Genomic DNA, 21,034 nt, shown 5'->3' on the forward strand with positions numbered 1-21,034 from the left:
AGACTGACTGGTTCGATCTCCTTGCTATCCAAGGGACTCCCCAGAGTCTTCTCCAGCACTACAGTTCTAAGGCAATTCTTTGGTGCTCTGCCTTTTTTACCATCCTGCTCTTAAAACCATCCATGACCACTGAGAAGACCATACCTTGATTATACGGACCTTTGTTAGCAGAGTGATGTCTCTGCTTTCCAACATACTATGTCTGTCATGGCTTTCCTGACAAGAAGCATTCGTCTTCTGCTTTCATGGCTGCAGTCACCATCCACAGTGATTTTATAGCCCAAGAAGAGGGTATCTGTCACTACTTTCACCTGTATTTGCCATGAAGTAATGGGGCCGGATGCCATGGTTTTAGTTTTTTTAATATTTAGTTTTAAGCCAGCTCTTTCACTCTCCTCCTTCACCGTCATCAAGAGGCGCTTTTGTGTCTCTTTGCTTTCTGCCATTGGAGTGGTATCATCCACATATCTGAGGTTGTTGATGTTCCTCCTGCTTATCTTGACTCCAGCTTGTAACTCGTCCAGGCCAGCATTTTTCATGATGTGCTCAGCATATAGTTTAAACAAACAGGGTGACAGCAGACAGCCCTATCATACTCCTTTCTCAATATTGAACTAAACATGTGTTCCATACAGGGTTCTAACTGTTACTTCTTGACCCCCATACAGGTTTCTCAGGAGACAGGTAAGATGGTCTTGTATTTCCATCACCTCAAGAGCTTGCCACACTTTATAATGATCCACACAGTCAAAGGTTTTGGCATAGTTGATGAAACAGAGATAGATGTTTTTCTGGAATTCCCTAGCTGTCTCTGTGATTCAGTAAATGTTGGCAATTTGATCTCTGGTTCCTCTTTCTTTTCTAAGCCCAGCTTGGACATCTGGAAGTTCTTGGTTGGCATAATGCTGAAGCCTAGAATGCAAGATTTTTAGCACAACCTTACTAGCACAGGAGATGAGTGCAATTGTGTGATGGTTAGCACATTTTTTAGTACCACCCTTCTTGGGAACTGGGTTTAGGATTGACCTTTTCCAGTCCTGTGGCCACTACTGGGTCTTCCAGATTTGTTGACATATTGAAGGCAACATCTTGATGGCATCATCCTTTAAGGTTTTGAATAGTTCTTTTGGAATTCTATCACATCCACTAGATTTATTAACACTAGTACCTAAGGCCCACTTGACTTTGCTCTCCAGAAAGTCTGGCTATGGGCGACTGACACACCACTGTAGCAATGCAGTTCACTAGGATCTTTTTTTTTGTACAGTTCTTCCACGTATTCTTTCCATCTCTTCTTGATCTCTTCAGCATCTACTAGGTCTCTACCATCTCTGGGCGAAATGTTCCCTTGATATCTCCAATTTTCCTGAAGAGATCTCTAGTCTTTCCCCTTTTGCTGTTTTCTTCTAGTTTTATGCACTGTTCATTGAAGAAGGCCTTCTTGTCTGTGCTGTTCTTTGGAAAGGTGCGTTTAGTTAGATATACCTTTCCCTTTCTCCCTTGCTTTTTGCTCCTCTTCTTTCTTCAGGTATTTGTAAAGCCTGCTCAGATAACCACCTTGCCTTCTTGCTTTTCTTTTTCTTTGGGATGGTTTTGCTCGCTGTAGGATACATTATGCATAGTTAATAAATTCTGATCAAACTGGAGACATAGCTTAAGTTTCCATTCATCATTCAGCACGGACTTGATGAGTTACTCCATGCAAAACTATATAGTACCTTCTACTGACTCTTCTTGAATTCTTATGGCACCTACTGAGTAAGAACCTGTGGAAGGTCCCCAAAGACCCCACATACCACAAACTCTACAGTCATCATCTCAAGAAGGGTCGCTTTCCTGCGCTCTGTCTCCTGGTGAATGGCAGCCTGTTTCCCAACATCTGAAGCCTTGTCTTGTGCTGAAGCCTTGGTGTGCTCCTTCTTTCATCCTCAACCCTCTCTCCTAGCAGTCATCTTAGGCCTCTCCTCCCCATGTGAACTTTCTACCACAGAGTTCAAAGCTTCCCTACGTCCCACATACATTGCTATGATTACCTCCTGATCAGTCTTTGTACTTCTAGTCAGATTGTCTTCAGATTTGTTTTCCACATTGCCACCAGCAGAATCTCTCTTCAACAAAAATTGCATTCATCATGGATTTTCTTTAAAATCCTACAACGGTTCCCTATTACCTATATCAATGGTTCTGTTTTTCAGATGACACACTCCATTGGTTTATAATAAATATTTTGTAATGTCCCTGCTACTCTCCTGAAATAAAATCTGTAAATAACATAATACAACTACATATAATTTTAGGATGTCAGTATAATGCTGTAGGGCTTCTCCGGTGGCTCAATGGTGAAGAATCCACTTGCCAATGCAGGAGACACAGATTTGATCCCTGGGTTGGGAAGATTCTCTGGAGGAAAAAAATGGGAACCCACTCCAGTATTCTTGCCTGGGAAATCCCATGGACAGAGGAGCCTGGTGAGCTACAGTCCATGGGGTCAAAAAAGAGTTGGATACAACTTAGTGACTAAACAACAACAACATTATGCTATAACAATCATCTAAAAGAAAAGTAATTAATTACAAAGAAGATGTATTTCAAAATGTAAGATCTGGGCACCATGAGCCCTCGGCTCCTCCCGACACTGCTCTGTTTCAGCTCTACACACCCAGCTCATCTCACGCCCCAGAAGACTTCCCGGTGCTCCCCACCTTTCTCACTTACGCTTGTGTTTCCAAACACCCTCACAGCCCAACCCACCCAGGCAAGGCTGGAACCCCTCCTCCAGGCTTGCAAGTAACTTGTGCTTTGACCTTTACAGTGCTTCTTCACTTTTAGCCCCTATATATTTAATTGTTAGAGTTTCTTTTTAAATACTGTGAAAGTTCATAAAAATATCAAAAGTAGAAAAGAATAGTATAAAGAATCTCCACTTATCCATTTCTGTCTTTCAGTAATTATCAACATTTGCCCCACTGGCCTTATATATTCCCTTATTTTTTTCTTGATATTTTGAAACTAATACCTGACAAGTCAAATATTTCTTTATGAATCCTGAAAAATGGGTAACAAAAGACACTCCTATCAAGAGATTCCAAGGGTTTTAGGACCTTTGTGCCAGGAAGTGAGGATAGAGACTGAATATATTTTTTACTATACCACAGCTCGTTTTCCTCTGTAAAGAGCTAGTCATATTAATTCCTTTTCTCTCATTCTCCTTCCTGTCCCCACTAGTATATTCATTGTTCACCAAGGAAAAGATCTCCGTGGTTATTACACTGGGCAGCTGGCAAGACTCCATTATGATTATAGTGTGAAGAGATCTCCCAGGTAAGACACTTTCCTGAATCGTAATATACAATAATTTCACTAAAGTTAGACTAATAAATGAAAAGCTGGGAATCACAATTTGCAATGATAATAATAAAAATAATAATTATTGTTTAATGGATACAAAAATTTGGAAGGAAATACAGCAAACTGTTGACACTGGCTTTTCATGAATAGTGAAATTATTGATATTTGTATTTCATTTTTTATCTTTTTCTCTATTTTCCAGATTTTCTATGATGAACATATACTACTTTTATAATTAACAGTAAATATAAAATTACTTAAATCATCAAAGGAATGTAAGAAATATCATTAGTTTAACATCTTAACTCAAATAACTTAATCTTCCTGACACTCATTTTCCTTCTCAATAAAATCACAAATTTGGCCTAACCAGTTTCTGCCTTTCTGCAGTGATTTTAACAGAAAGGGGAAAAAAGAGGCACTTTAGTGCTATTTTCTAGTTTCGGGAGGCTGTTCAGTTCAGTTCAGTTCAGTCATTCAGCCATGTCCGACTCTTGGCGACCCCATGAACCACAGCATGTCAGGCCTCCCAGTCCATCACTAACTCCCAGAGTTTACCCAAACTCATATCCATTGAGTCGGTGATGCCATCTAACCATCTCATCCTCTGTCGTCCCCTTCTCCTCCTGCCTTCAATCTTTCCCAACATCAGGGTCCTTTCTAATGAGTCAACTCTTCGCATGAGGTGACTAAAGTATTGGAGCTTCAGCTTCAGCGTCAGTCCTTCCAATGAACACTCAGGACTGATCTCCTTTAGGATGGACTGGTTGGATCTCCTTGCAGTCCAAGGGTCTCTCAAGAGTCTTCTCCAACACCACAGTTCAAAAGCATCAATTCTTTGGCACTCAGCATTCTTTATAGTCCAACTCTCACATCCATACATGACTACTGGAAAAACCATAGCCTTGACTAGATGGACCTTTGTTGACAAAGTAATGTCTCTGCTTTTTAATATGCTGTCTAGTTTGGTCATAACTTTCCTTCCAAGGAGTAAGCGCCTTTTAATTTCTTGGCTGCAGTCACTATCTGCAGTGATTTTGGAGCCCAGAAAAATAAAGTCAGCCACTGTTTCCACTGTTTCCCCATCTGTTTGCCATGAAGTGATGGGACTGGATGGCATGATCTTAGTTTTCTGAATGTTGAGCTTTAAGCCAACTTTTTCCCTCTCCTCTTTCACTTTCATCAAGAGGCTCTTTAGTTCTTCTTCACTTTCTGCCATAAGGGTGGTGTCATCTGCATATGTGAGGTTATTGATATTTCTCCTGGCAATCTTGATTCCAGCTTGTGCTTCTTCCAGCCCAGCGTTTCTCATGATGTACTCTGCATATAAGTTAAATAAGCAGGGTGACAATATACAGCATTGACGTACTCCTTTTCCTATTTGGAACCAGTGTGTTGTTCCATGTCCAGTTCTAACTGTTGCTTCCTGACCTGCATACAGATTTCTCAAGAGGCAGGTCAGGTGGTCTGATATTCCCATCTCTTTCAGAATTTTCCACCGTTTATTGTGATCCACACAGTCAAGGCTTTGGTATAGTCAATAAAGCAGAAATAGATGTTTTTCTGGAGCTCTCTTGCTTTTTCCATGATCCAGTTAGAAACATAAATTTGAGTAACTTATGAAATGTTTGATTTTAGGCAGTTTTCATCCATTCTGAAATCAATTGGCTTACCTGTTAAATAAAATAATTGATATAAAATTCCAGAACATAGTAAGCACTTAAAATACAATTGCTATTATTTTGAGTTCATCATCATAGTATATTTTAGAAACTTCTTTTCTTTTCTTAATTGCCTTTGATATAGTCAACTCCTGATTATTCTTCAAGTAAAGAAAAGGGAGCCATAGCAATGACAAAGTAGCACACAGACTAAACTTAATAGATGATCAAACTGGAAGTAGCTTTAGCTTTTTAAATTCTGATTCAACTTGATAAATAAGATGTAGCCAGAGACATGACATGTCTTGCCTGACATGTAGCTGGTTGGTGTAAAAGCTGGGTTATGAATTGATCCACACTTTCTGATTCCCAAATAAGATGTAGCCAGAGACATGACATGTCTTGCCTGACATGTAGCTGGTTGGTGTAAAAGCTGAGTTATGAATTGATCCACACTTTCTGATTCCCAGTTCAAGGTTCTTTGTTCTAACTCAAATACATTCTTTTTTTTTTCATTAATAATTCTTTATTGAAACTTTCCAAGGATCCCAAACCCCATTTAAAAATTATTTAATTGCAGAGCATTCCAAAATCTTGTTAGGAGAGTGATCTCTGCCAGAGGATAAACAAGGAAGGAAACTACTGAAACCCTCTTCCAGAAGCCAGCTCCACAGGGCACTCTCCACGTGTGTTCTCTGGACTCTGTCCGTTCCCTTGGCTCCATTATCTGCCCCTCCTCCTACCACAGGATGCTCAGGCAAAGAGAACCTTGACTCTGACAAGACTTGAGCCTGCCTAAGATTAGTCTTAGGGGAAAAACTCAGTCAATGTTTTGTCAGCCAACGACTTTATTAAACTTCTGGCTAAGAATAAGGAAAAGACAAGCAAAAACAAAACAAACAAACAAGACAGGAAATCATGCAATTATTAGGACCAGGCCTAACTTCTTGTCTTTATACTCATAATTTAAACAGACAGATGCCTATGGCTTAACTTCCCCAGATATATTCTCCCACCAATGTGATATTTTCAGAATTAGAGTCCCCCTTTTGAGTAAAAGTCTTGTCTCCAGAACACCATCAGTATTCTTGAAAATGGAGATGATTCTGGTTCCATAGAAACATCCAGGGCAAAGTCAGAACAGCCTGCCAGTCTAGCAGGGGTGGGTGTAGGAGCAATCACCAGGATCCGGTTCGGGAGCAATCCATAGCTGTCAGTGGCACAAAAGTAACCAGATGACAGTAACAGGCAGAACACAAACTTACAAGAGACTGACCCATTCATCAGAAAGCAAATGTTTTGCTTGACAGCAGGAAACAAGCTTTCAGAGGAAAAGGAGTGCTTCCACCCACCATGTAATGTACCCACTTTCTAGGACCAAGAACCTTTTAAGCACAAAACAACAGCAAGTCGAGGTGGGAAGGAATTCTTGGTGCTTCTCCACACCTGTCCTCAACAGAACATCTCCCGTGCATCCAGCATCACTCCACTGTCCAGACATAGTTAGAGTCTTGCTCTTTCTTTTCCTGAACTTCAGGCGGAGGCATCCCATTGCTGCTAACAAACTATTCTCTTTAAAGAAGGCACATCACAATCAAGTTTTACCAAAGTATATAAACATAATGCATTATGATTAAATAGTGTCAGTCACCCATTTCAGCGTGATTAATTACGGTTATACCATCAAGTAAGACGACATCCTACTCAAAATGATTGGATTAGGATGTTCTTAAATCTCACCCAACATTTAATCTTTTTCACATCTCTAGTAGCTCACCTTCTCTACTTTACAGTTCAAAAATACACATATTCATTAAAACATTTGAAAACACTGATAATTAGAATTTTTTTAATTATCCATAATGTCATTACCCAGAGATAGATAATATGTAGAATCTTCCAGATCTACACAAAATAGAATGAAATGGTATTTTGAAACCCTTTTTTTGCCCAGTTTTATTGAGATATAGTTTATATACATAACATTTTATTAGTTTAAAGTACGCAGCATAGTGATTTTATATATGTCATTGTTCCTGTTCAGTTGCTAAGTTATGTCCAAACTTTTGGGACCTCATGGACAGCAGTCTGCCAGGTTCCTCTGTCCATGGGATTCTCCAGGCCAGAATACTGGAGTGGGTGGCCATTTGCTTCTTCAGGGGATCTTCCCAACCCAAGAATTGAACCCGCATCTCCTGCATTGAAAGGCTGATTCTTTACAGCTGAGCCACCAGGGAAGCCTGTACATATTGCAAAATGATTACTATAATGTTTATATATATCCATCACCTCATAGAGTTACAATTTTTTTTTGTGGTAAGAACTTTTCTCTTAGCAACTTTCAAATATACAATAGAGCATTGTTGACTATAGTCACCATGCAGTACATTACGTTTCCAGAACTTATTTATTTTATATCTGGAAGTTTGTATATTTTGACCATTTTCATCTATTTCCCCCGGGCCCCAAACCTCACCTCTGGCAATCACTATGTTGTTTTCTGTTTCTATGAGTTCAGTTTTTTTAGATTCCACATAAAAGTGAGATCATACAGTATTTGTCTTTCTTTGCCTCTTAGCATAATGTCCTTGAGGCTCATCTGTGTTGTCACAAATGGCAGGCTATTCATCTTTTTTAGGCTGAATAGTATTTCATAGTATATACATTTCACACATTTTTTTCCATTCACTCATCAATGGACATTTAGATTATTTCAATGTCTTGGCCATTGTAAATAATACTGTAGTGAAGATGGGAAAGCAGATATCTTTTTTGAGATACCGATTTTGTTTCCTTTGGATAAACACACAGAAGTGGAATTGCTGGATCATATGATAGTTCTATTTTTATTTTTTTTGAGGAATCTCCATACCACTTTCCATAGTAGATGCAACCAATTTACATTCCCATCAACAGTGCATGAGGACTTTTTTTCCCTCCACATCCTTGCTACTACCTGTCATTTTTAGTCTTTTTGATGATAGCCTTTTTGACAGGTATGAGGTGATATCTTATTGTGGTTTTGATTTGCATTTCCCTAATGATTAGCCATGAAATTAAAAGACGCTTACTCCTTGGAAGGAAAGTTATGACCAAACTAGACAGCATATTAAAAAGCAGAGACATTACTTTGCCAACAAAGGTCCATCTAGTCAAGGCTATGGTTTTTCCAGTAGTCATGTATGGATGTGAGAGTTGGACTATAAAGAATGCTGAGTGCCAAAGAATTGATGCTTTTGAACTGTGGTGTTGGAGAAGACTCTTGAGAGTCCCTTGGACTGCAAGGAGATCCAACCAGTCCATCCTAAAGGAAATCAGTCCTGAGTGTTCATTGGAAGGACTGATGCTGAAGCTGAAGCTCCAATACTTTAGTCACCTCATGTGAAGAGTTGACTCATTGGAAAGGACCCTGATGCTGAGAAGGATTGGGGGCAGGAGGAGAAGGGGACGACAGAGGATGAGATGGCTGGATGGCATCACTGACTCGATGGACATGAGTTTGAGTAAACCCTGGGAGTTGGTGATGGACAGGGAGGCCTGGCATGCTGCGATTCATGGGGTTGCAAAGAGTTGGACATGACTGAGCAACTGAACTGAACTGAACTGAATGATTAGTGATGTTGAGCACCATGATTAAAGCTTTCAACAAACTGGGCATGAAGGGAACATACTTCAACATAATAAATTCCATGTATGACAAGCTCACAGCTCACATTATACTCATCTGGAGGTTATAATTAGTTTCAGGCTCACCAAACACCAGTATGCACCATAGCGGTTAGTCTGGTCAAAATAAAGCACTAGTTCCTTGAGGGAACTAAATATGCATACAAAAATTACATTTCAAAAGGGCACTGGGAAGTAGCCATGCCTGAACAAATCCAGAGGAAGTTTTGATGCAGGTCACCTTCTATGACCTGTGATTAGAAAGGAGGAGGGATGCTAAAGAGAAGAACAGGGGTCTGGAATCCTTGAACCATCTACTGACAAGTTTGCTAGAGCTCACCTTGGAGTTACAGAGTCTTGTCAATACTATCTTGGTAGCCTCTGGGCCACTTTTAGGGAATGGATTTCAGCTGATGAGAAAATGAAATGCTTTTCTTCTACTGGGTGGGTATTTAGCAAGCTGTTTCTATTTTCATTTAGACCTCTCATAGACTTGGAAATTCCATCTAAGAAGAAAAGTCAGTATCAGCCTCAATTAGACCAACAAACTCTCATTCATTATATCAATTTTCGAAGACGTTCAAAGCCTGCCGAACCATGGTATAAAGAAACCTCTTACCAAAGAGACTATTCTTTGCCATTTTACAAGATGGGTAAGTCAGATCAAGGGTTCTCACTGTCTGAGAGCAACTTTGCCTGGGCCACATTTGAGCATCTCCTGTGGGCTTGCTGTCTCAGGGAGCATGTCTGGGACCAGTCACATTGGCAGGGAGGGGTATTCCCTTGTGTCTGGTGCAGGAAGAAGAATTTAGAGAGCTGCCCCTGGACTACATCCTTCTTTTCCTCGTACAGGAGACTTTAAGACTGAAAATTCATAAATGTCTTTGGTACAAAGCAGGCTCAAGTCTGGCCACTCCTCGGAGCCCCCTTGTCACTCGACAAATTTGTTATTGTGCCTAAACATACTGTTGAGAGGATCTTCCTCCTTTCATTCTATTTTAAATGGATTTATGACAATTATTTAATATTTGCAGGTATGTTTCAAAAATTCTAAGTTCCCTCTGTAGTATTTCTCCATGCTGCAGCCCGTGTGTGTGCTGAGGGGCCAAGGCCCCCCACAGATATGACCCTGGGGAGTACACGTGGATATGACCTTGAACTTGACTGTATTCCTGTAATCACTGACACTTTTTTAGTCACAGCATCGATTGTTCCATTGACAGACTTTCTAAACGAATGAACCCCAACACTTCTGGGGCTCTTACACAGTGGCGAGCATATATTTGGTCCTTCTAACAGCTCTCTGCAGTAAATGCTATTATTTCCCCCACTTTACAGTGACCAAGTTGCAGAGACAGCCCCAAGTCACAGGAAATAGAAGCAAAACCCAGACACAGGTCATTTCAGACACAGAATTCAGCCCTAGCCGAAGGTCTGTGCTAGACCTTTAAGCTATTTTACTTCTGTCATAGCTGAGCTTCATTGTACTACTATCTATTCAACAGTTTTCTTTAAAATGAGCCACTTTTTTTTAATCTTAAAATTAAAAATAACAAAACTAGTAGAAGGATGGTGAAAGGAATGGGATGGGGAATGGGAAGAATTTGCCCCCCCTTTTTTCTCCCCTGAACAAAGAGCTGCAGCCCTGATGGAATGCCAGAGCAGGGCTGGGACTCAGTCACAAGGGGACAGGAAAAAACAGCAATTGGGAAGAGCGGGAACCCAGCAGAACCAGGCAGATCTCGGGGAGTGGAGCCAGGCACAGGGGTGGTGATGGATGAAGCTGGGATTGGGGCCAGAGAGTGACAGGGTGAGTTGGGATAAGAAGTTGAAAGCAGGCTAATCTGGGTTCTGGGTGGTGAGAGAAGTTTGCAGCCTGAGGAAAGAGGGAGATGAGGGAATAGGGAGCTGAGGGGATAGGGAGGAGGGTGAAGGCTGAGATAGGTCATTGGAGGAGGAGGTATGGAGTGGTAGGAATCAGGGGACCTTGGGAGGGTTGTGTTAAAGAAAGTCGGCTTCGGGCAGAAGACACTACCTCGGGCTGACGTGGAATTGGGAAAGAGAAGGGGTGGTTCGGAAGCACCAGTGGGGCTCCCATCCCTGTAGAAGCAGTTTTTGGAGGCTGACTGAGTGTGAAATCTATTTCCTTTGTATGAGTGTATCTAGGTCGCCTCTAGTTTCCAAAGTGATGGCAAACACTTCTTTACCATTTCTCTGCTATAAGGAAGTCTTGTTAGACAGGAACAGGAAGTTTCTCTCTTGCTTATTTTAAAAGACAATTCCTAATTCTTTCCAAACCTATAGAATCAGGTGAACATTTAGCAAAGAAAACACCCAGGCTAAGTGCCATGGGAGGAGGTAACAGAAAGTCCAGACTATGATCTCAGCCTCAGGAAGCTCACAGTCTGACTGGGAAGATGAGGCAATAATGAACCTATCAGAGGTTGCTGCTGCTACGGTTGAGTCTCTAAGTCATATCTGAGTCTTTGCAACCCCATGGACTGTAGCCCACCTGGGCTCTCTGTCCATGGAATTTTCCCAGCAAGAAGACTGGAGTGGGTTGCTATTTCCTTCTCCAGGGGATCTTCCTGACCCAGGGATCAAACCTGAGTCTCCTGCATTAGCAGGCAGATTCTTTACTGCTGAGCCCCCTGGGAAAAAGCACCAAATAGAGGAGCGGCAGTAGAAAGATGAGATCACTGGGGCCTAAAACAGCCAGGAAAGCAGAATGCACCAGTGGGGAACTAAGCTTCATCTTGATGGATAAGATTTGCAGGTAGAAAAAGAGACAGGGGGACATACCAGAGGCAGTGGATGAGAAGAAGGGGTAGATTTATGCAGGGGCGGGGTAGGAGAGCAGGGAGGAACCCCAAGAGGGCCAGGCCTGACTGAGCAAGGTAGAACAGAAGTGGGAAGCAAAATGCAGATTGGCAGAGTGGGCGAGAGTACCTGGAACTGAAGAGGAGCTACAGGAGCCTGGAAAGTTGAATTTGCATAATCAGAGCCTTTATAGGATCAGAGTCAAGGGGGCAACCCAATCAGCTTCAGAGGATGTTAGCTTAGCATCCTCTGTCGGATGGTTAGCTTAGCATCAGTCTATCGGACTGCTTAGCACGCAGGAGAAGATACAGCCAGCAGGTGAGAAGAGCAGCTGGGAGGCGGTGGCAGAACCATGGATGGGGCAGTGCGAGGCAGTGAGCAGAATTCAGGCCTTAGAGTGCTACGGGCCTGGCACATCCCAGCTGTGTGGTGTCGGGCAGGACACTCGACTTTTCTGAACCTTTCTGTCTGTAAAATAGAGGTTCAAAGTCCGCATTTTAGGATAATTGCTAAAATTTAAAATATTTGTCTTGTGCCCAAGGTGTGCTAAGTGATTTACTCATGTGTGTCACACTCACCGTTGCAATGAGTCGTATTGTCCCCACAAAGTAGATAGTTTTACTAATTCTGTTTAGCAGAACAGGAAACAGAGGCTTAGAGACTTAAAAACCTGTTCAGCAAGCAGCTGCTAAGTCATCAGTCTAGGTCATGTGCAGAGATGTCACACTCCCAAAACTTGCTCTTAAATTGAACTGAGGAAGTTTCATGGGAAATGGGAAGACTCATATGGCAGAGCCTCAGGTGAAAGAAAAGACCGTACCAAATAAAGAATTCACAGGAGAGCAATTAAAGCTAATTGCACAGCCTCCCACTTGTACTGCAAGATTGTTAAAGCCTCTGATAGAAATATGGAAAATATGGTACTTGAAAGTGTGGCCTAGGATCATTCCCTACTTAGTGAGGTTTGAAGCCTGACCGATTCAAGAGATAATTTAAGTTGAAATATTCAGGGCTCCGTTGATTACTCATTGAGTGTATGTTAGTTTTCTATTGTGGAGTAACAAACCATTCCAAAACCTAGGAACCTAAAACATCAATAATGATGATTTTTATTAATACCTCTCATCGTTTCAGTGGGTGAGGGTTTGAGAACTGCTCAGGTGGGCAGTTCTTGCTCAGAGTCTCCCTCAAGGTAGTAGTCTGTGACAGTGAAAGCTTCATCATCTGAAGGCTCAACGGGGGCTGGAGGATCCACCCTCAAGGTGGTTCACTCATATAGTTGTCAAGCATGACGGCTCACGTGGTTGTCACAGGCTACTTGGGGATTGGGGTCTTGATTCTTTCGTGCTGAGCATCCTGATGGTGTGACAGTTATCTTCCCCTAGAATGAGTAATCTGAGATGAAGATAGGAACTGCTACATCTTTTATGGCTTGAACTTGAAGGTCATATTACAGTCAGCCCTAAAGCAGAGTGGGAGGGGAGTTGGACCCTAGGGCATGGATACCACCAGAGGCCAAGAATCACGGGGATCCATCTTGGAAGCTGGCAGCTGGAAGATGATTCAGTTACTGGTTGAACACTCAGTACAACCTATCTGCTGGGAGTACGGTGGCCAGGATAAACAAGACATCTGCTTTCACGGAGCTGACATTCTAATGGGGAATACGGAGCATAAGCTAAGTCACTTCAGTCTTGTCTGACTCTTTGCTACCCAATGGACCGTAGCTAGCCAGGCTCCTCTGTCCATGGGATTCTCCAGGCAAGAATACTGGAGTGGGTTGCCGTGCCCTCCTCCAGGGGATCGTCCCCTCCTAGGGATCCCTCCTAGTTGCCTGCCACTCAGCAGGTGGCATTTTTGTTTGTTTGTTTTATCACTGGCATCACCTGGAAAGCACATACGGAGCATAAACAAGTCCATTTAAAAAGAACTTTAGACTGTAGTCCTGCTGTTAGGGAGGTAAACAGTGATGAATGTGGCCAAGGGAGATTACTTTTAACACTGCAGTCAGGAAATATCTGTATGTAATCTTAGCTGAGCCCTGGAAAATAATAATGAATCATATAAACAGCAGTGAGTGCTAAAGCCTGAAAGTTGGAAACGGCTTGCATGTTTGAGGAACAGAAATGAGGCCAGTGTAGTTCGGTGGGTAGTCAGTGAGGGTGAGAGTGGTAAGATGCTTGGGTTCTATTCTGAGAACAAAGGAAAGACTTGGAATAATTTTGAACAGAGGAGTAGCATATTGTTTGGACTTTTAAAAGATCAGTCTGCCTGCTGTTAGGACACTGGAGAGGAACAAGAGGGAGGGTCTGCAGACCAGTGAGGACGTTGTTTAGTAGTTGAGACCAGAGGTGATGGTGGCTTGGACCAGCAGGGAAGACAAAGAGGAACAAATGGGTCCTGGAGATATTTTGGAGCTGACATCAGTTGAACTTGGTGATAGATCTGATGTCAAGCATATTTTCATTCGTTCCTACATATTCCTTCAGTAACTAATTTAAGAGTATAACTATAGGCCAGTGTGCAAGGTTTTAGCAACACCATGTGAAGCAGAAATAGACCCAAAGTTTCTACATTCAAGGAGCTTCAATGGGGGAACCAGCATAGAAATAAGCATAAAATTTCACTGGCCATAAGTCTTACAGAGCAGAGTTTATGTGGTGTTATAAGAGCATATAACAGGTCAGAAAAATGATGAGTTGACAGCTGAAAGATGAGCTAAAAGCTAACGAGGCAAGGAATGGGAGAAGAACTTCATTAGGCCCAATGTGTACAAAGGCACGGTGGTAAGAGCATGGCATGGCTGAAGAACTAAAAGGTAAATGAGTGTGCTGGAGCCCAGAAGTCAAGAAGGATGTGGCTAAAGAGATGACAAGGTCAGGGAGGGCTTGGGCACCTCCTTGGTGGTTCAGTGACTAAAACTCTGCACTCCCATGCAGGGGGCCTGGGTTCAGTCCCTGGTCAAGGAACTAAATCCCACATGATGCAAGTAAGATTTTGCATGACTCCACTAAAAATCCCACATGACACAAGGAAGACCGAAGATCTCACTTGCTGTAACTAAGACCCAATGGAGCCAAATAAATATTTTAAAAAAGGAGGAGGGTTTAAGAGCCATTTTCAGGTTTGGGGCCTCTTGAGATTACTGGGAAAGTTTTAAAAAGCTTTAAGGGATTCATGCACACTCACTTCAGTCGTGTGAAACTCTTCACAACCTTGTGGACTGTAGCCCACCATGCTCCCTTGTCCGTGGGATTCTTCAGAAAGAATACTGGAATGGGTTGCCATTTCCTTCTCCAGGGGATTTTCCTGACCCAGAAATCAAACCTTCGTCTCTTATGTCTCCTGCATTGGCAGACAGTTTCACCACTAGGGCCACCTGGGAAGCCCCCATGTTTTAAGGGGGTGGAGGTGACACAGTTACTATTGCAGTTTGAAAAGATTACTCCAACTATGGAGAAGAAAAAGGGACAGGATGGGGAGTAGAGTGGAGCCAAGATGGAATAAGAAGGGTCAGGAGATGATTGCAGGGGTTAGGCTGAAGGTTTTTAACTTCATCTACATCACTTAAAAAAATCCAGATGCCAAGGATATTCCCAATATCAATTAAGTCAGAATCTCCTGGTGGGAGGAAGAAGGTCCCAGGCATCAGTAATTTGTAAAACTCCCCAGATAATTCCTTTGTACAGCCAAGTTGGGAACCAGTGCTTCAGGCAGCTGATGATGGGAGGCAGTGAAACCGACCAGGTGCTAGGCCTTCCCCAAGCAATAGAAATTGACTAGAGGCCAGACAAGAAATTCAGGCAAGACTTTTACTGGGGCTCCTGAGCTAGCTGTAGGAGGGAGCAAGAACAAGTAACAGGTTCCCTTGTTCAGTAGATGGTAGAGCTGGTTCCTTATATGGGATGTGAGTAGAAGTATGCTCAGGGATGGGGCTTAGGTGTTTTGCCCACCTCTTTGGTGGTGGTGTGTGCAGGGGGCATGTGTAGAGCCAAGGCTCCCAAGACACTCTTTTTGCTTCCAGCTCCTCAGAAGTGGCAGTTGGGATTTTTGCTCTTTTTGTATCTTGTTGTCTATGACTTCCCCCAACTGCCTGCATGCAGTTATTTTTAGTCTTTTCTCATTTCTCTGTATTAATATTTTGTTACTGGAGAAGTTTTTCCAGGTGTAAGCATTATAGCACCGCAGCAAAGGGTCCCAGGTGCCCAGTCTGCCTAGTAACAGCACAGAGTGCATGCATCCCTGTGTGCTAAGTCACTTTAGTCGTGTCTGACTCTATGCGACACCATGGACCGCAGAATGCCAGGCTCCTCTGTCCACAGGATTCTTCAGCAAGAATACTGGAGTAGGTTGCCATGCTCTCCTTCAGAGAATCTTCCCGACCCAAAGATTGAACCCAAGTCTCCTGCATTGGCAGGTAGGTTCTTTATCACTAGCACCACCTTAAAGGCAGAGGAACCAGAAATCAAATTGCCAACATCCGCTGGATCATCGAAAAAGCAAACGAGTTCCAGAAAAACATCTATTTCTGCTTTATTGACTATGCCAAAGCCTTTGACTGGGTGCATCACAATAAACGGTGGGAAATTCTGAAAGAGATGGGAATATCAGACCACCTGACCTGCTTCTTGAGAAATCTGTATGCAGGTCAGGAGGCAACAGTTAGAACTAGACATAAAACAACAGACTGGTTCCAAATAGGAAAAAGGAGTATGTCAAGGCTGTATATTTTCACCATGCTTGTTTTTTAACTTATATGCATCATGAGAAATGTTGGGCTAGATGAAGCACAAGCTGGAATCAAGATTGCTGGGAGAAATATCAATTACCTTACATATGCAGATGACACCACCCTTAATGGCAGAAAGTGAAGAAGTATAGAGCCTCTTGACGAAAGTGAAAGAAGAGAGTGAAAAAGTTGGCTTAAAGCTCAACATTCAGAAAACTAAGATCATGGCATCCAGTCCCATCACTTCATGGCAAATAGATGGGGAAACAGTGGAAACAGTGACAGGCTTTATTTTGGGGGGCTCCAAAATTACTGCAGATGGTGACTGCAGCCATGAAATTAAGACGCTTCTCCAACCTAGACAGCATATTAAAATGCAGAGACATTACTTTGCCAACAAAGGTCCATCTAGCCAAGGCTATGGTTTTTCCAGTAGTCACAAATAGATGTGAGAGTTGAACTATAAAGAAAGGTGAGTGCCGAAGAATTGATGCTTTTGAACTGTGGTGTTGGAGAAGACTCTTGAGAGTCCGTTAGACTGCAAGGAGATCCAGCCAGTCCATCCTAAGATCAGTCCTGAGTGTCCATTGGAAGGAGTGGAAACTCCAATACTTTGGCCAAAGAGCTGACTCATTTGTAAAGACCCTGATGCTGGGAAAGACTGAAGGCAGGAGGAGAAGGGGACGACAGAGGATGAGATGGTTGGATGGCATCACCAACTCAATGGACATGAGTTTGGGTGAACTCTGGGAGTTGGTGATGGACAGGGAGCCCTGACGTGCTGCAGTCCATGGAGTTGCAAAGAGTCGAACACAACTGAGCGACTGAACTGAACTGAACCACCTTACATGGATTTTAGAGATACTTAGGTGGCAATTATTTTGTAAACAACTATCAGGCATGCCAAGGGCTGGTTTGCAAGAGACCTAACAGAGAATTATTACGAAGCTGAGCACTGATTGAATTGAGCTTTTGTTTAATTCAAGAAACTGACTCCTTGAAGGAGTATTTGGGGGAAGGCTTTCACAGAATAAGAGAAAGTACTATTACAGTGTTTATCAAAGGTGTAAGACTGTTTTTAAATCTTATCCATTTGACCAGTCTTTGTCATCAGAGTTTAAGGGCCAAGTTCCTGTCTAGATTAGCAATTTGCATTTCATGTTCAGTTCTTACCTCTTATTTGGGAACAGTTAAAGAACAGATTATATACAGACCATGACAAATTATGGTTACTGGCTAAGAAATTCCTCCTCAGTAAAAGTTCTTTCTCAGCACACAGGGGTTCATTTATTTGGGAAATATTTATTAAGCATTGACTATGTGCAAGACACAGTAGAAGAGAAGATTCTGTTCTCAGGGAATCTATAGCCTGCGAGGGTGAGATGGCCCCTCAGATGAAAGTTGCACTTGTTTTATGCACCTTGGTGCCAAATAATTAAAAAACCTCATTCTTCCAAAATAAAACATATTCTTTTCATAGCAGTGTGACCCTTAGATTCTGACCTTCAGTTTTCTCACATGCAAAAAGGATAAAAATAGTATCGACCTAATAGAACTGAGTTACCCATATAAATAATGTAGCATCGTGCCTGTGCATAACATTAAGAAACCTCCAAAACTGTTAGCTATTACTAATAATCAAGGACAAACATGTGTCACAATAAAAGTTTGTTTTTAAAAAAACCTAATACACTGGAATGACATCTTTCACTGGGATTAATTTCTAAAACTAGGGCATAAAGTAATAATCATATATAATCAACGTTATCCTTTAAAATTTCTTAATTGCCCGAAGTGATAATATTAAATAATACTAAATCATTAAATCATTTGGAATACATGGGATTCTTCAGCAAGTTGGTTACATTTTCTCTGTGGTTCTCAACTAATTTTTCACTTCATTTCTCAGCAATGAATTTCAAAGCAGTCATCACACACAAATTCACATGAACAATAATTTGACTTTTGTCAAATGATATAGAAATCTAAAAAATCATTTCAGTTCTTTCCATAGTATTCCCCACCCCCAAATTTGTATAGTATATTTCAGACTTGATAGCACCCACTATCAGAAGGCATATATATGCAGTAAGTGGAATAGCAGGAGAAATCCTCCCAAAATGTTGTTGTGTTCTTAAAACATTTACTGTAGAATTTACCTGGTTAAATGTATCTAATTCAGCTCCATAATTCTCATAACAAAGGTCACTAAGGCTATCAAGTAGGATTCCTAGCACTTCTAAACATCATTAATATATTTCCCTGGAATACAATGTAATCCTTAAGAAGGTCAGAGTTATTATTTAATCCAATAGTAAGCTTTGAGAAGTCAAAGTTAACCATAGTAACCAACTACAGACAGCATCACATTTAGTTAAATCTGATTTTTAAAATCTTCCAGACATGGCATTTCCAGCTATATTTCCTGAGTAAATGAAATGTTATTCATTCTTAATATTAAAAATGTTTATTTCTTTAAATGCTGTTGAAGTGCTATGGAAGGTGGAGAGAACAATGAAGAGATTAGGGACTTTGGGGCCTGATAATTCTGGGTCAAATGTGGGCTCCTCCTCTCACAAGTCCTGTAAACTCAGGAAAGTTCATTTATCTCTTTGAGGTAGTGATAGTATCAGTGGGCCTCTGAGGATCTGTGAATTTCAGGGTTAACCCTTAAGTAAAACACCTAACACAGGGAATAGCACTATACCTGATAAAGTTTTGTTACACTATCACTGAAACATTCTAGTCTTTGGTCCATTAGGTGTAGATGCAATGATTGCAGTATCCAACCCAAACTCCTTGAACCCATACCTTTAGATAAGCAGAAATGCTGGTGATTGTAGACAAGGGAATATAAAAGATGAGGGCACTCCAATGGGTCTGAATTTAGGGATGGTAACAACTACATTTTGATACAAACATGATACAAAGTGACCTATTAGGGCTTAAAGGGTGAAGCCGGTATCTAGAATTAGAATGTAAGAATACAAACTTATGCAATTTATTTCATTTACATCTTGGAATAATCTAATCACATGCCTCAATTAGAGACTGAACCACAAAAACAACTTTTGATTAAGCCCTTTTCCCCCCACATCTTTTAAATATATCCCTTTGTTTTAAACCTTATAAATCACTGTTATTGCACACAATTGTTCCTGAAAAGACAGTGTGTTAAAACTGAGTAGTCTTAAAATAAATCATTAATTTGTTTTATTTTCCAGATTGGGCCCGGAAATTAGCCACAGTTTCATCAAATCCTAGACCACTCAATTCACTGCCAGAGCACTACTGTTGTGAAGGGAGGTGGCTTTGAAAGAAAGGCTTTTAAACTAAAGTAACCATGGCATTTTGAACAAAACATTCGGCATTCTTAAGTGGCTCCTTTAGGCTAAAATAATGGTTAACAGAACTACTTTTAAGTGTGTATCCTGATGGCTACAATCCTAAACATATTTACACATTGCAAATTCTCTTCCAATCAGCTGGCCAGTCTAGGGCAGGGAATCAAGATCAGCCTTGAGAGTTTGTCACCCGTTCTTAAGGCCCCACTAGCAGTCTTGTTGCTAATGTCGCCAAACCATCTCACATTTAGTCCAGTGGTTACATGTGGGACCAGTTACGGAGATAATTGCATCTGTTCAATAACTGCAACACTGTTAGGAAAAAAAAAGAGAGAGAAGAACCTAAAGATATAGCCAAGGAGGAAGATTCCTGGCATCACAGACCCTGAAGGTGCTTTGGATGCAGAACCCAGTATGGCAGAGGGCTGCAGTGAGAGGATTAACTGCAAGTCTCCATACAGAAGAATTAACATCCCTGTACTGACAAGAAAGCCTGACAACTAGTCACCAGCTCCCTAGGCAAAACGATAGAGGTTCTCTAAAGAAATGCTCCCAAAGAAAAAAATCTTCACTCTGTTCTCTAGGGACTCCCCAAGCATAGCAGTTGGTCCCCTACTCATCACCCCAAAATAAAGTCTACCAGTTAATAAACTACCCCCAAGAACAGTTACATACATACATATATATATATATATGTATATATACACACACATGTATTAATATAAATACATCTCCATTGCCTTAGTCTTAAGTTGTGAAGTAATAAATCAGGTCCATCAGCTAACTAATAAGCATGCCAGAGACAAAACGATAAACATTGGAGGTATTTTCCAAAGAAAGATTTCACAGAACTTGAGACAAGCAGCCTCCCAAATGAAAGCTTTGCTTATCTTTCTACTGGTTGTCAGTGGTCTATTTGTTGCAGTTTGTTGTGTTTTAGGGACATATGTTGACTTTTTCCAAACTTTTACTTTTCTCAGTTGTTTTTTAAAAATTTTGTTTAGTGTTTTTAAAATTTTACTTTGGTCAAATTTGTACATTATTTTCTTTAGGATTTCCAAGTTTCCTGTTTTTCTTTAGAAGGCTCTAAGAGTTATTTTCTGATATTACTTTTATTACTTAAAACTTTAATTTTTATTCTATTATAAATTTCTATGTTGAGATTGTTTTGCTATCATTCTTTTTAATGTACTCTTTAAAAAAAAATAATGTATTCTTTTCCCAGTGAAATGGAGTGCTTACATTATGTTCCCACATATGTTGCATCTATTTCTGGAATGTCTAGTCCACTTCCCTTACATATCTGTTCTTTCCCATGACAGTATCACATACTTTGATTTTAGTAGCTTTATACCACTTTAATATCTGGTGAGTAAAAACCTCCTCTCTCAACACATTCCTTTTTCAAAAATATCTTAGACATTCTTACATATTCATTTGTTCACCTAAGCTTCAATAATTTTTGT

At 41.1% G+C, this 21,034-nt stretch overlaps 1 protein-coding gene across 2 annotated transcripts in view; it reads left to right on the plus strand.

Moving 5' to 3' along the window:
* The window catches only part of SPMIP3 (sperm microtubule inner protein 3), a 35,492-nt gene extending 14,891 nt beyond the window's left edge, over window positions 1–20,601 (plus strand). Inside the window, exons 4-6 of one of the 2 annotated variants that reach the window (XM_020905039.2) lie at window positions 3,226–3,321; window positions 9,156–9,328; window positions 19,449–20,601. In XM_020905039.2, the coding sequence (XP_020760698.1) occupies window positions 3,226–3,321; window positions 9,156–9,328; window positions 19,449–19,540 (361 nt within the window). In that variant the 3' untranslated portion in view covers window positions 19,541–20,601. The remainder of the gene's footprint in view (window positions 1–3,225; window positions 3,322–9,155; window positions 9,329–19,448) is intronic. The other variant, XM_020905038.2, reaches the window with a different exon arrangement.
* Window positions 20,602–21,034: the final 433 nt, after the last annotated feature.

This window comes from Odocoileus virginianus, chromosome 11 (genome assembly GCF_023699985.2).
Source record: "Odocoileus virginianus isolate 20LAN1187 ecotype Illinois chromosome 11, Ovbor_1.2, whole genome shotgun sequence".
Classification (NCBI taxonomy): Eukaryota; Metazoa; Chordata; class Mammalia; order Artiodactyla; family Cervidae; genus Odocoileus; species Odocoileus virginianus.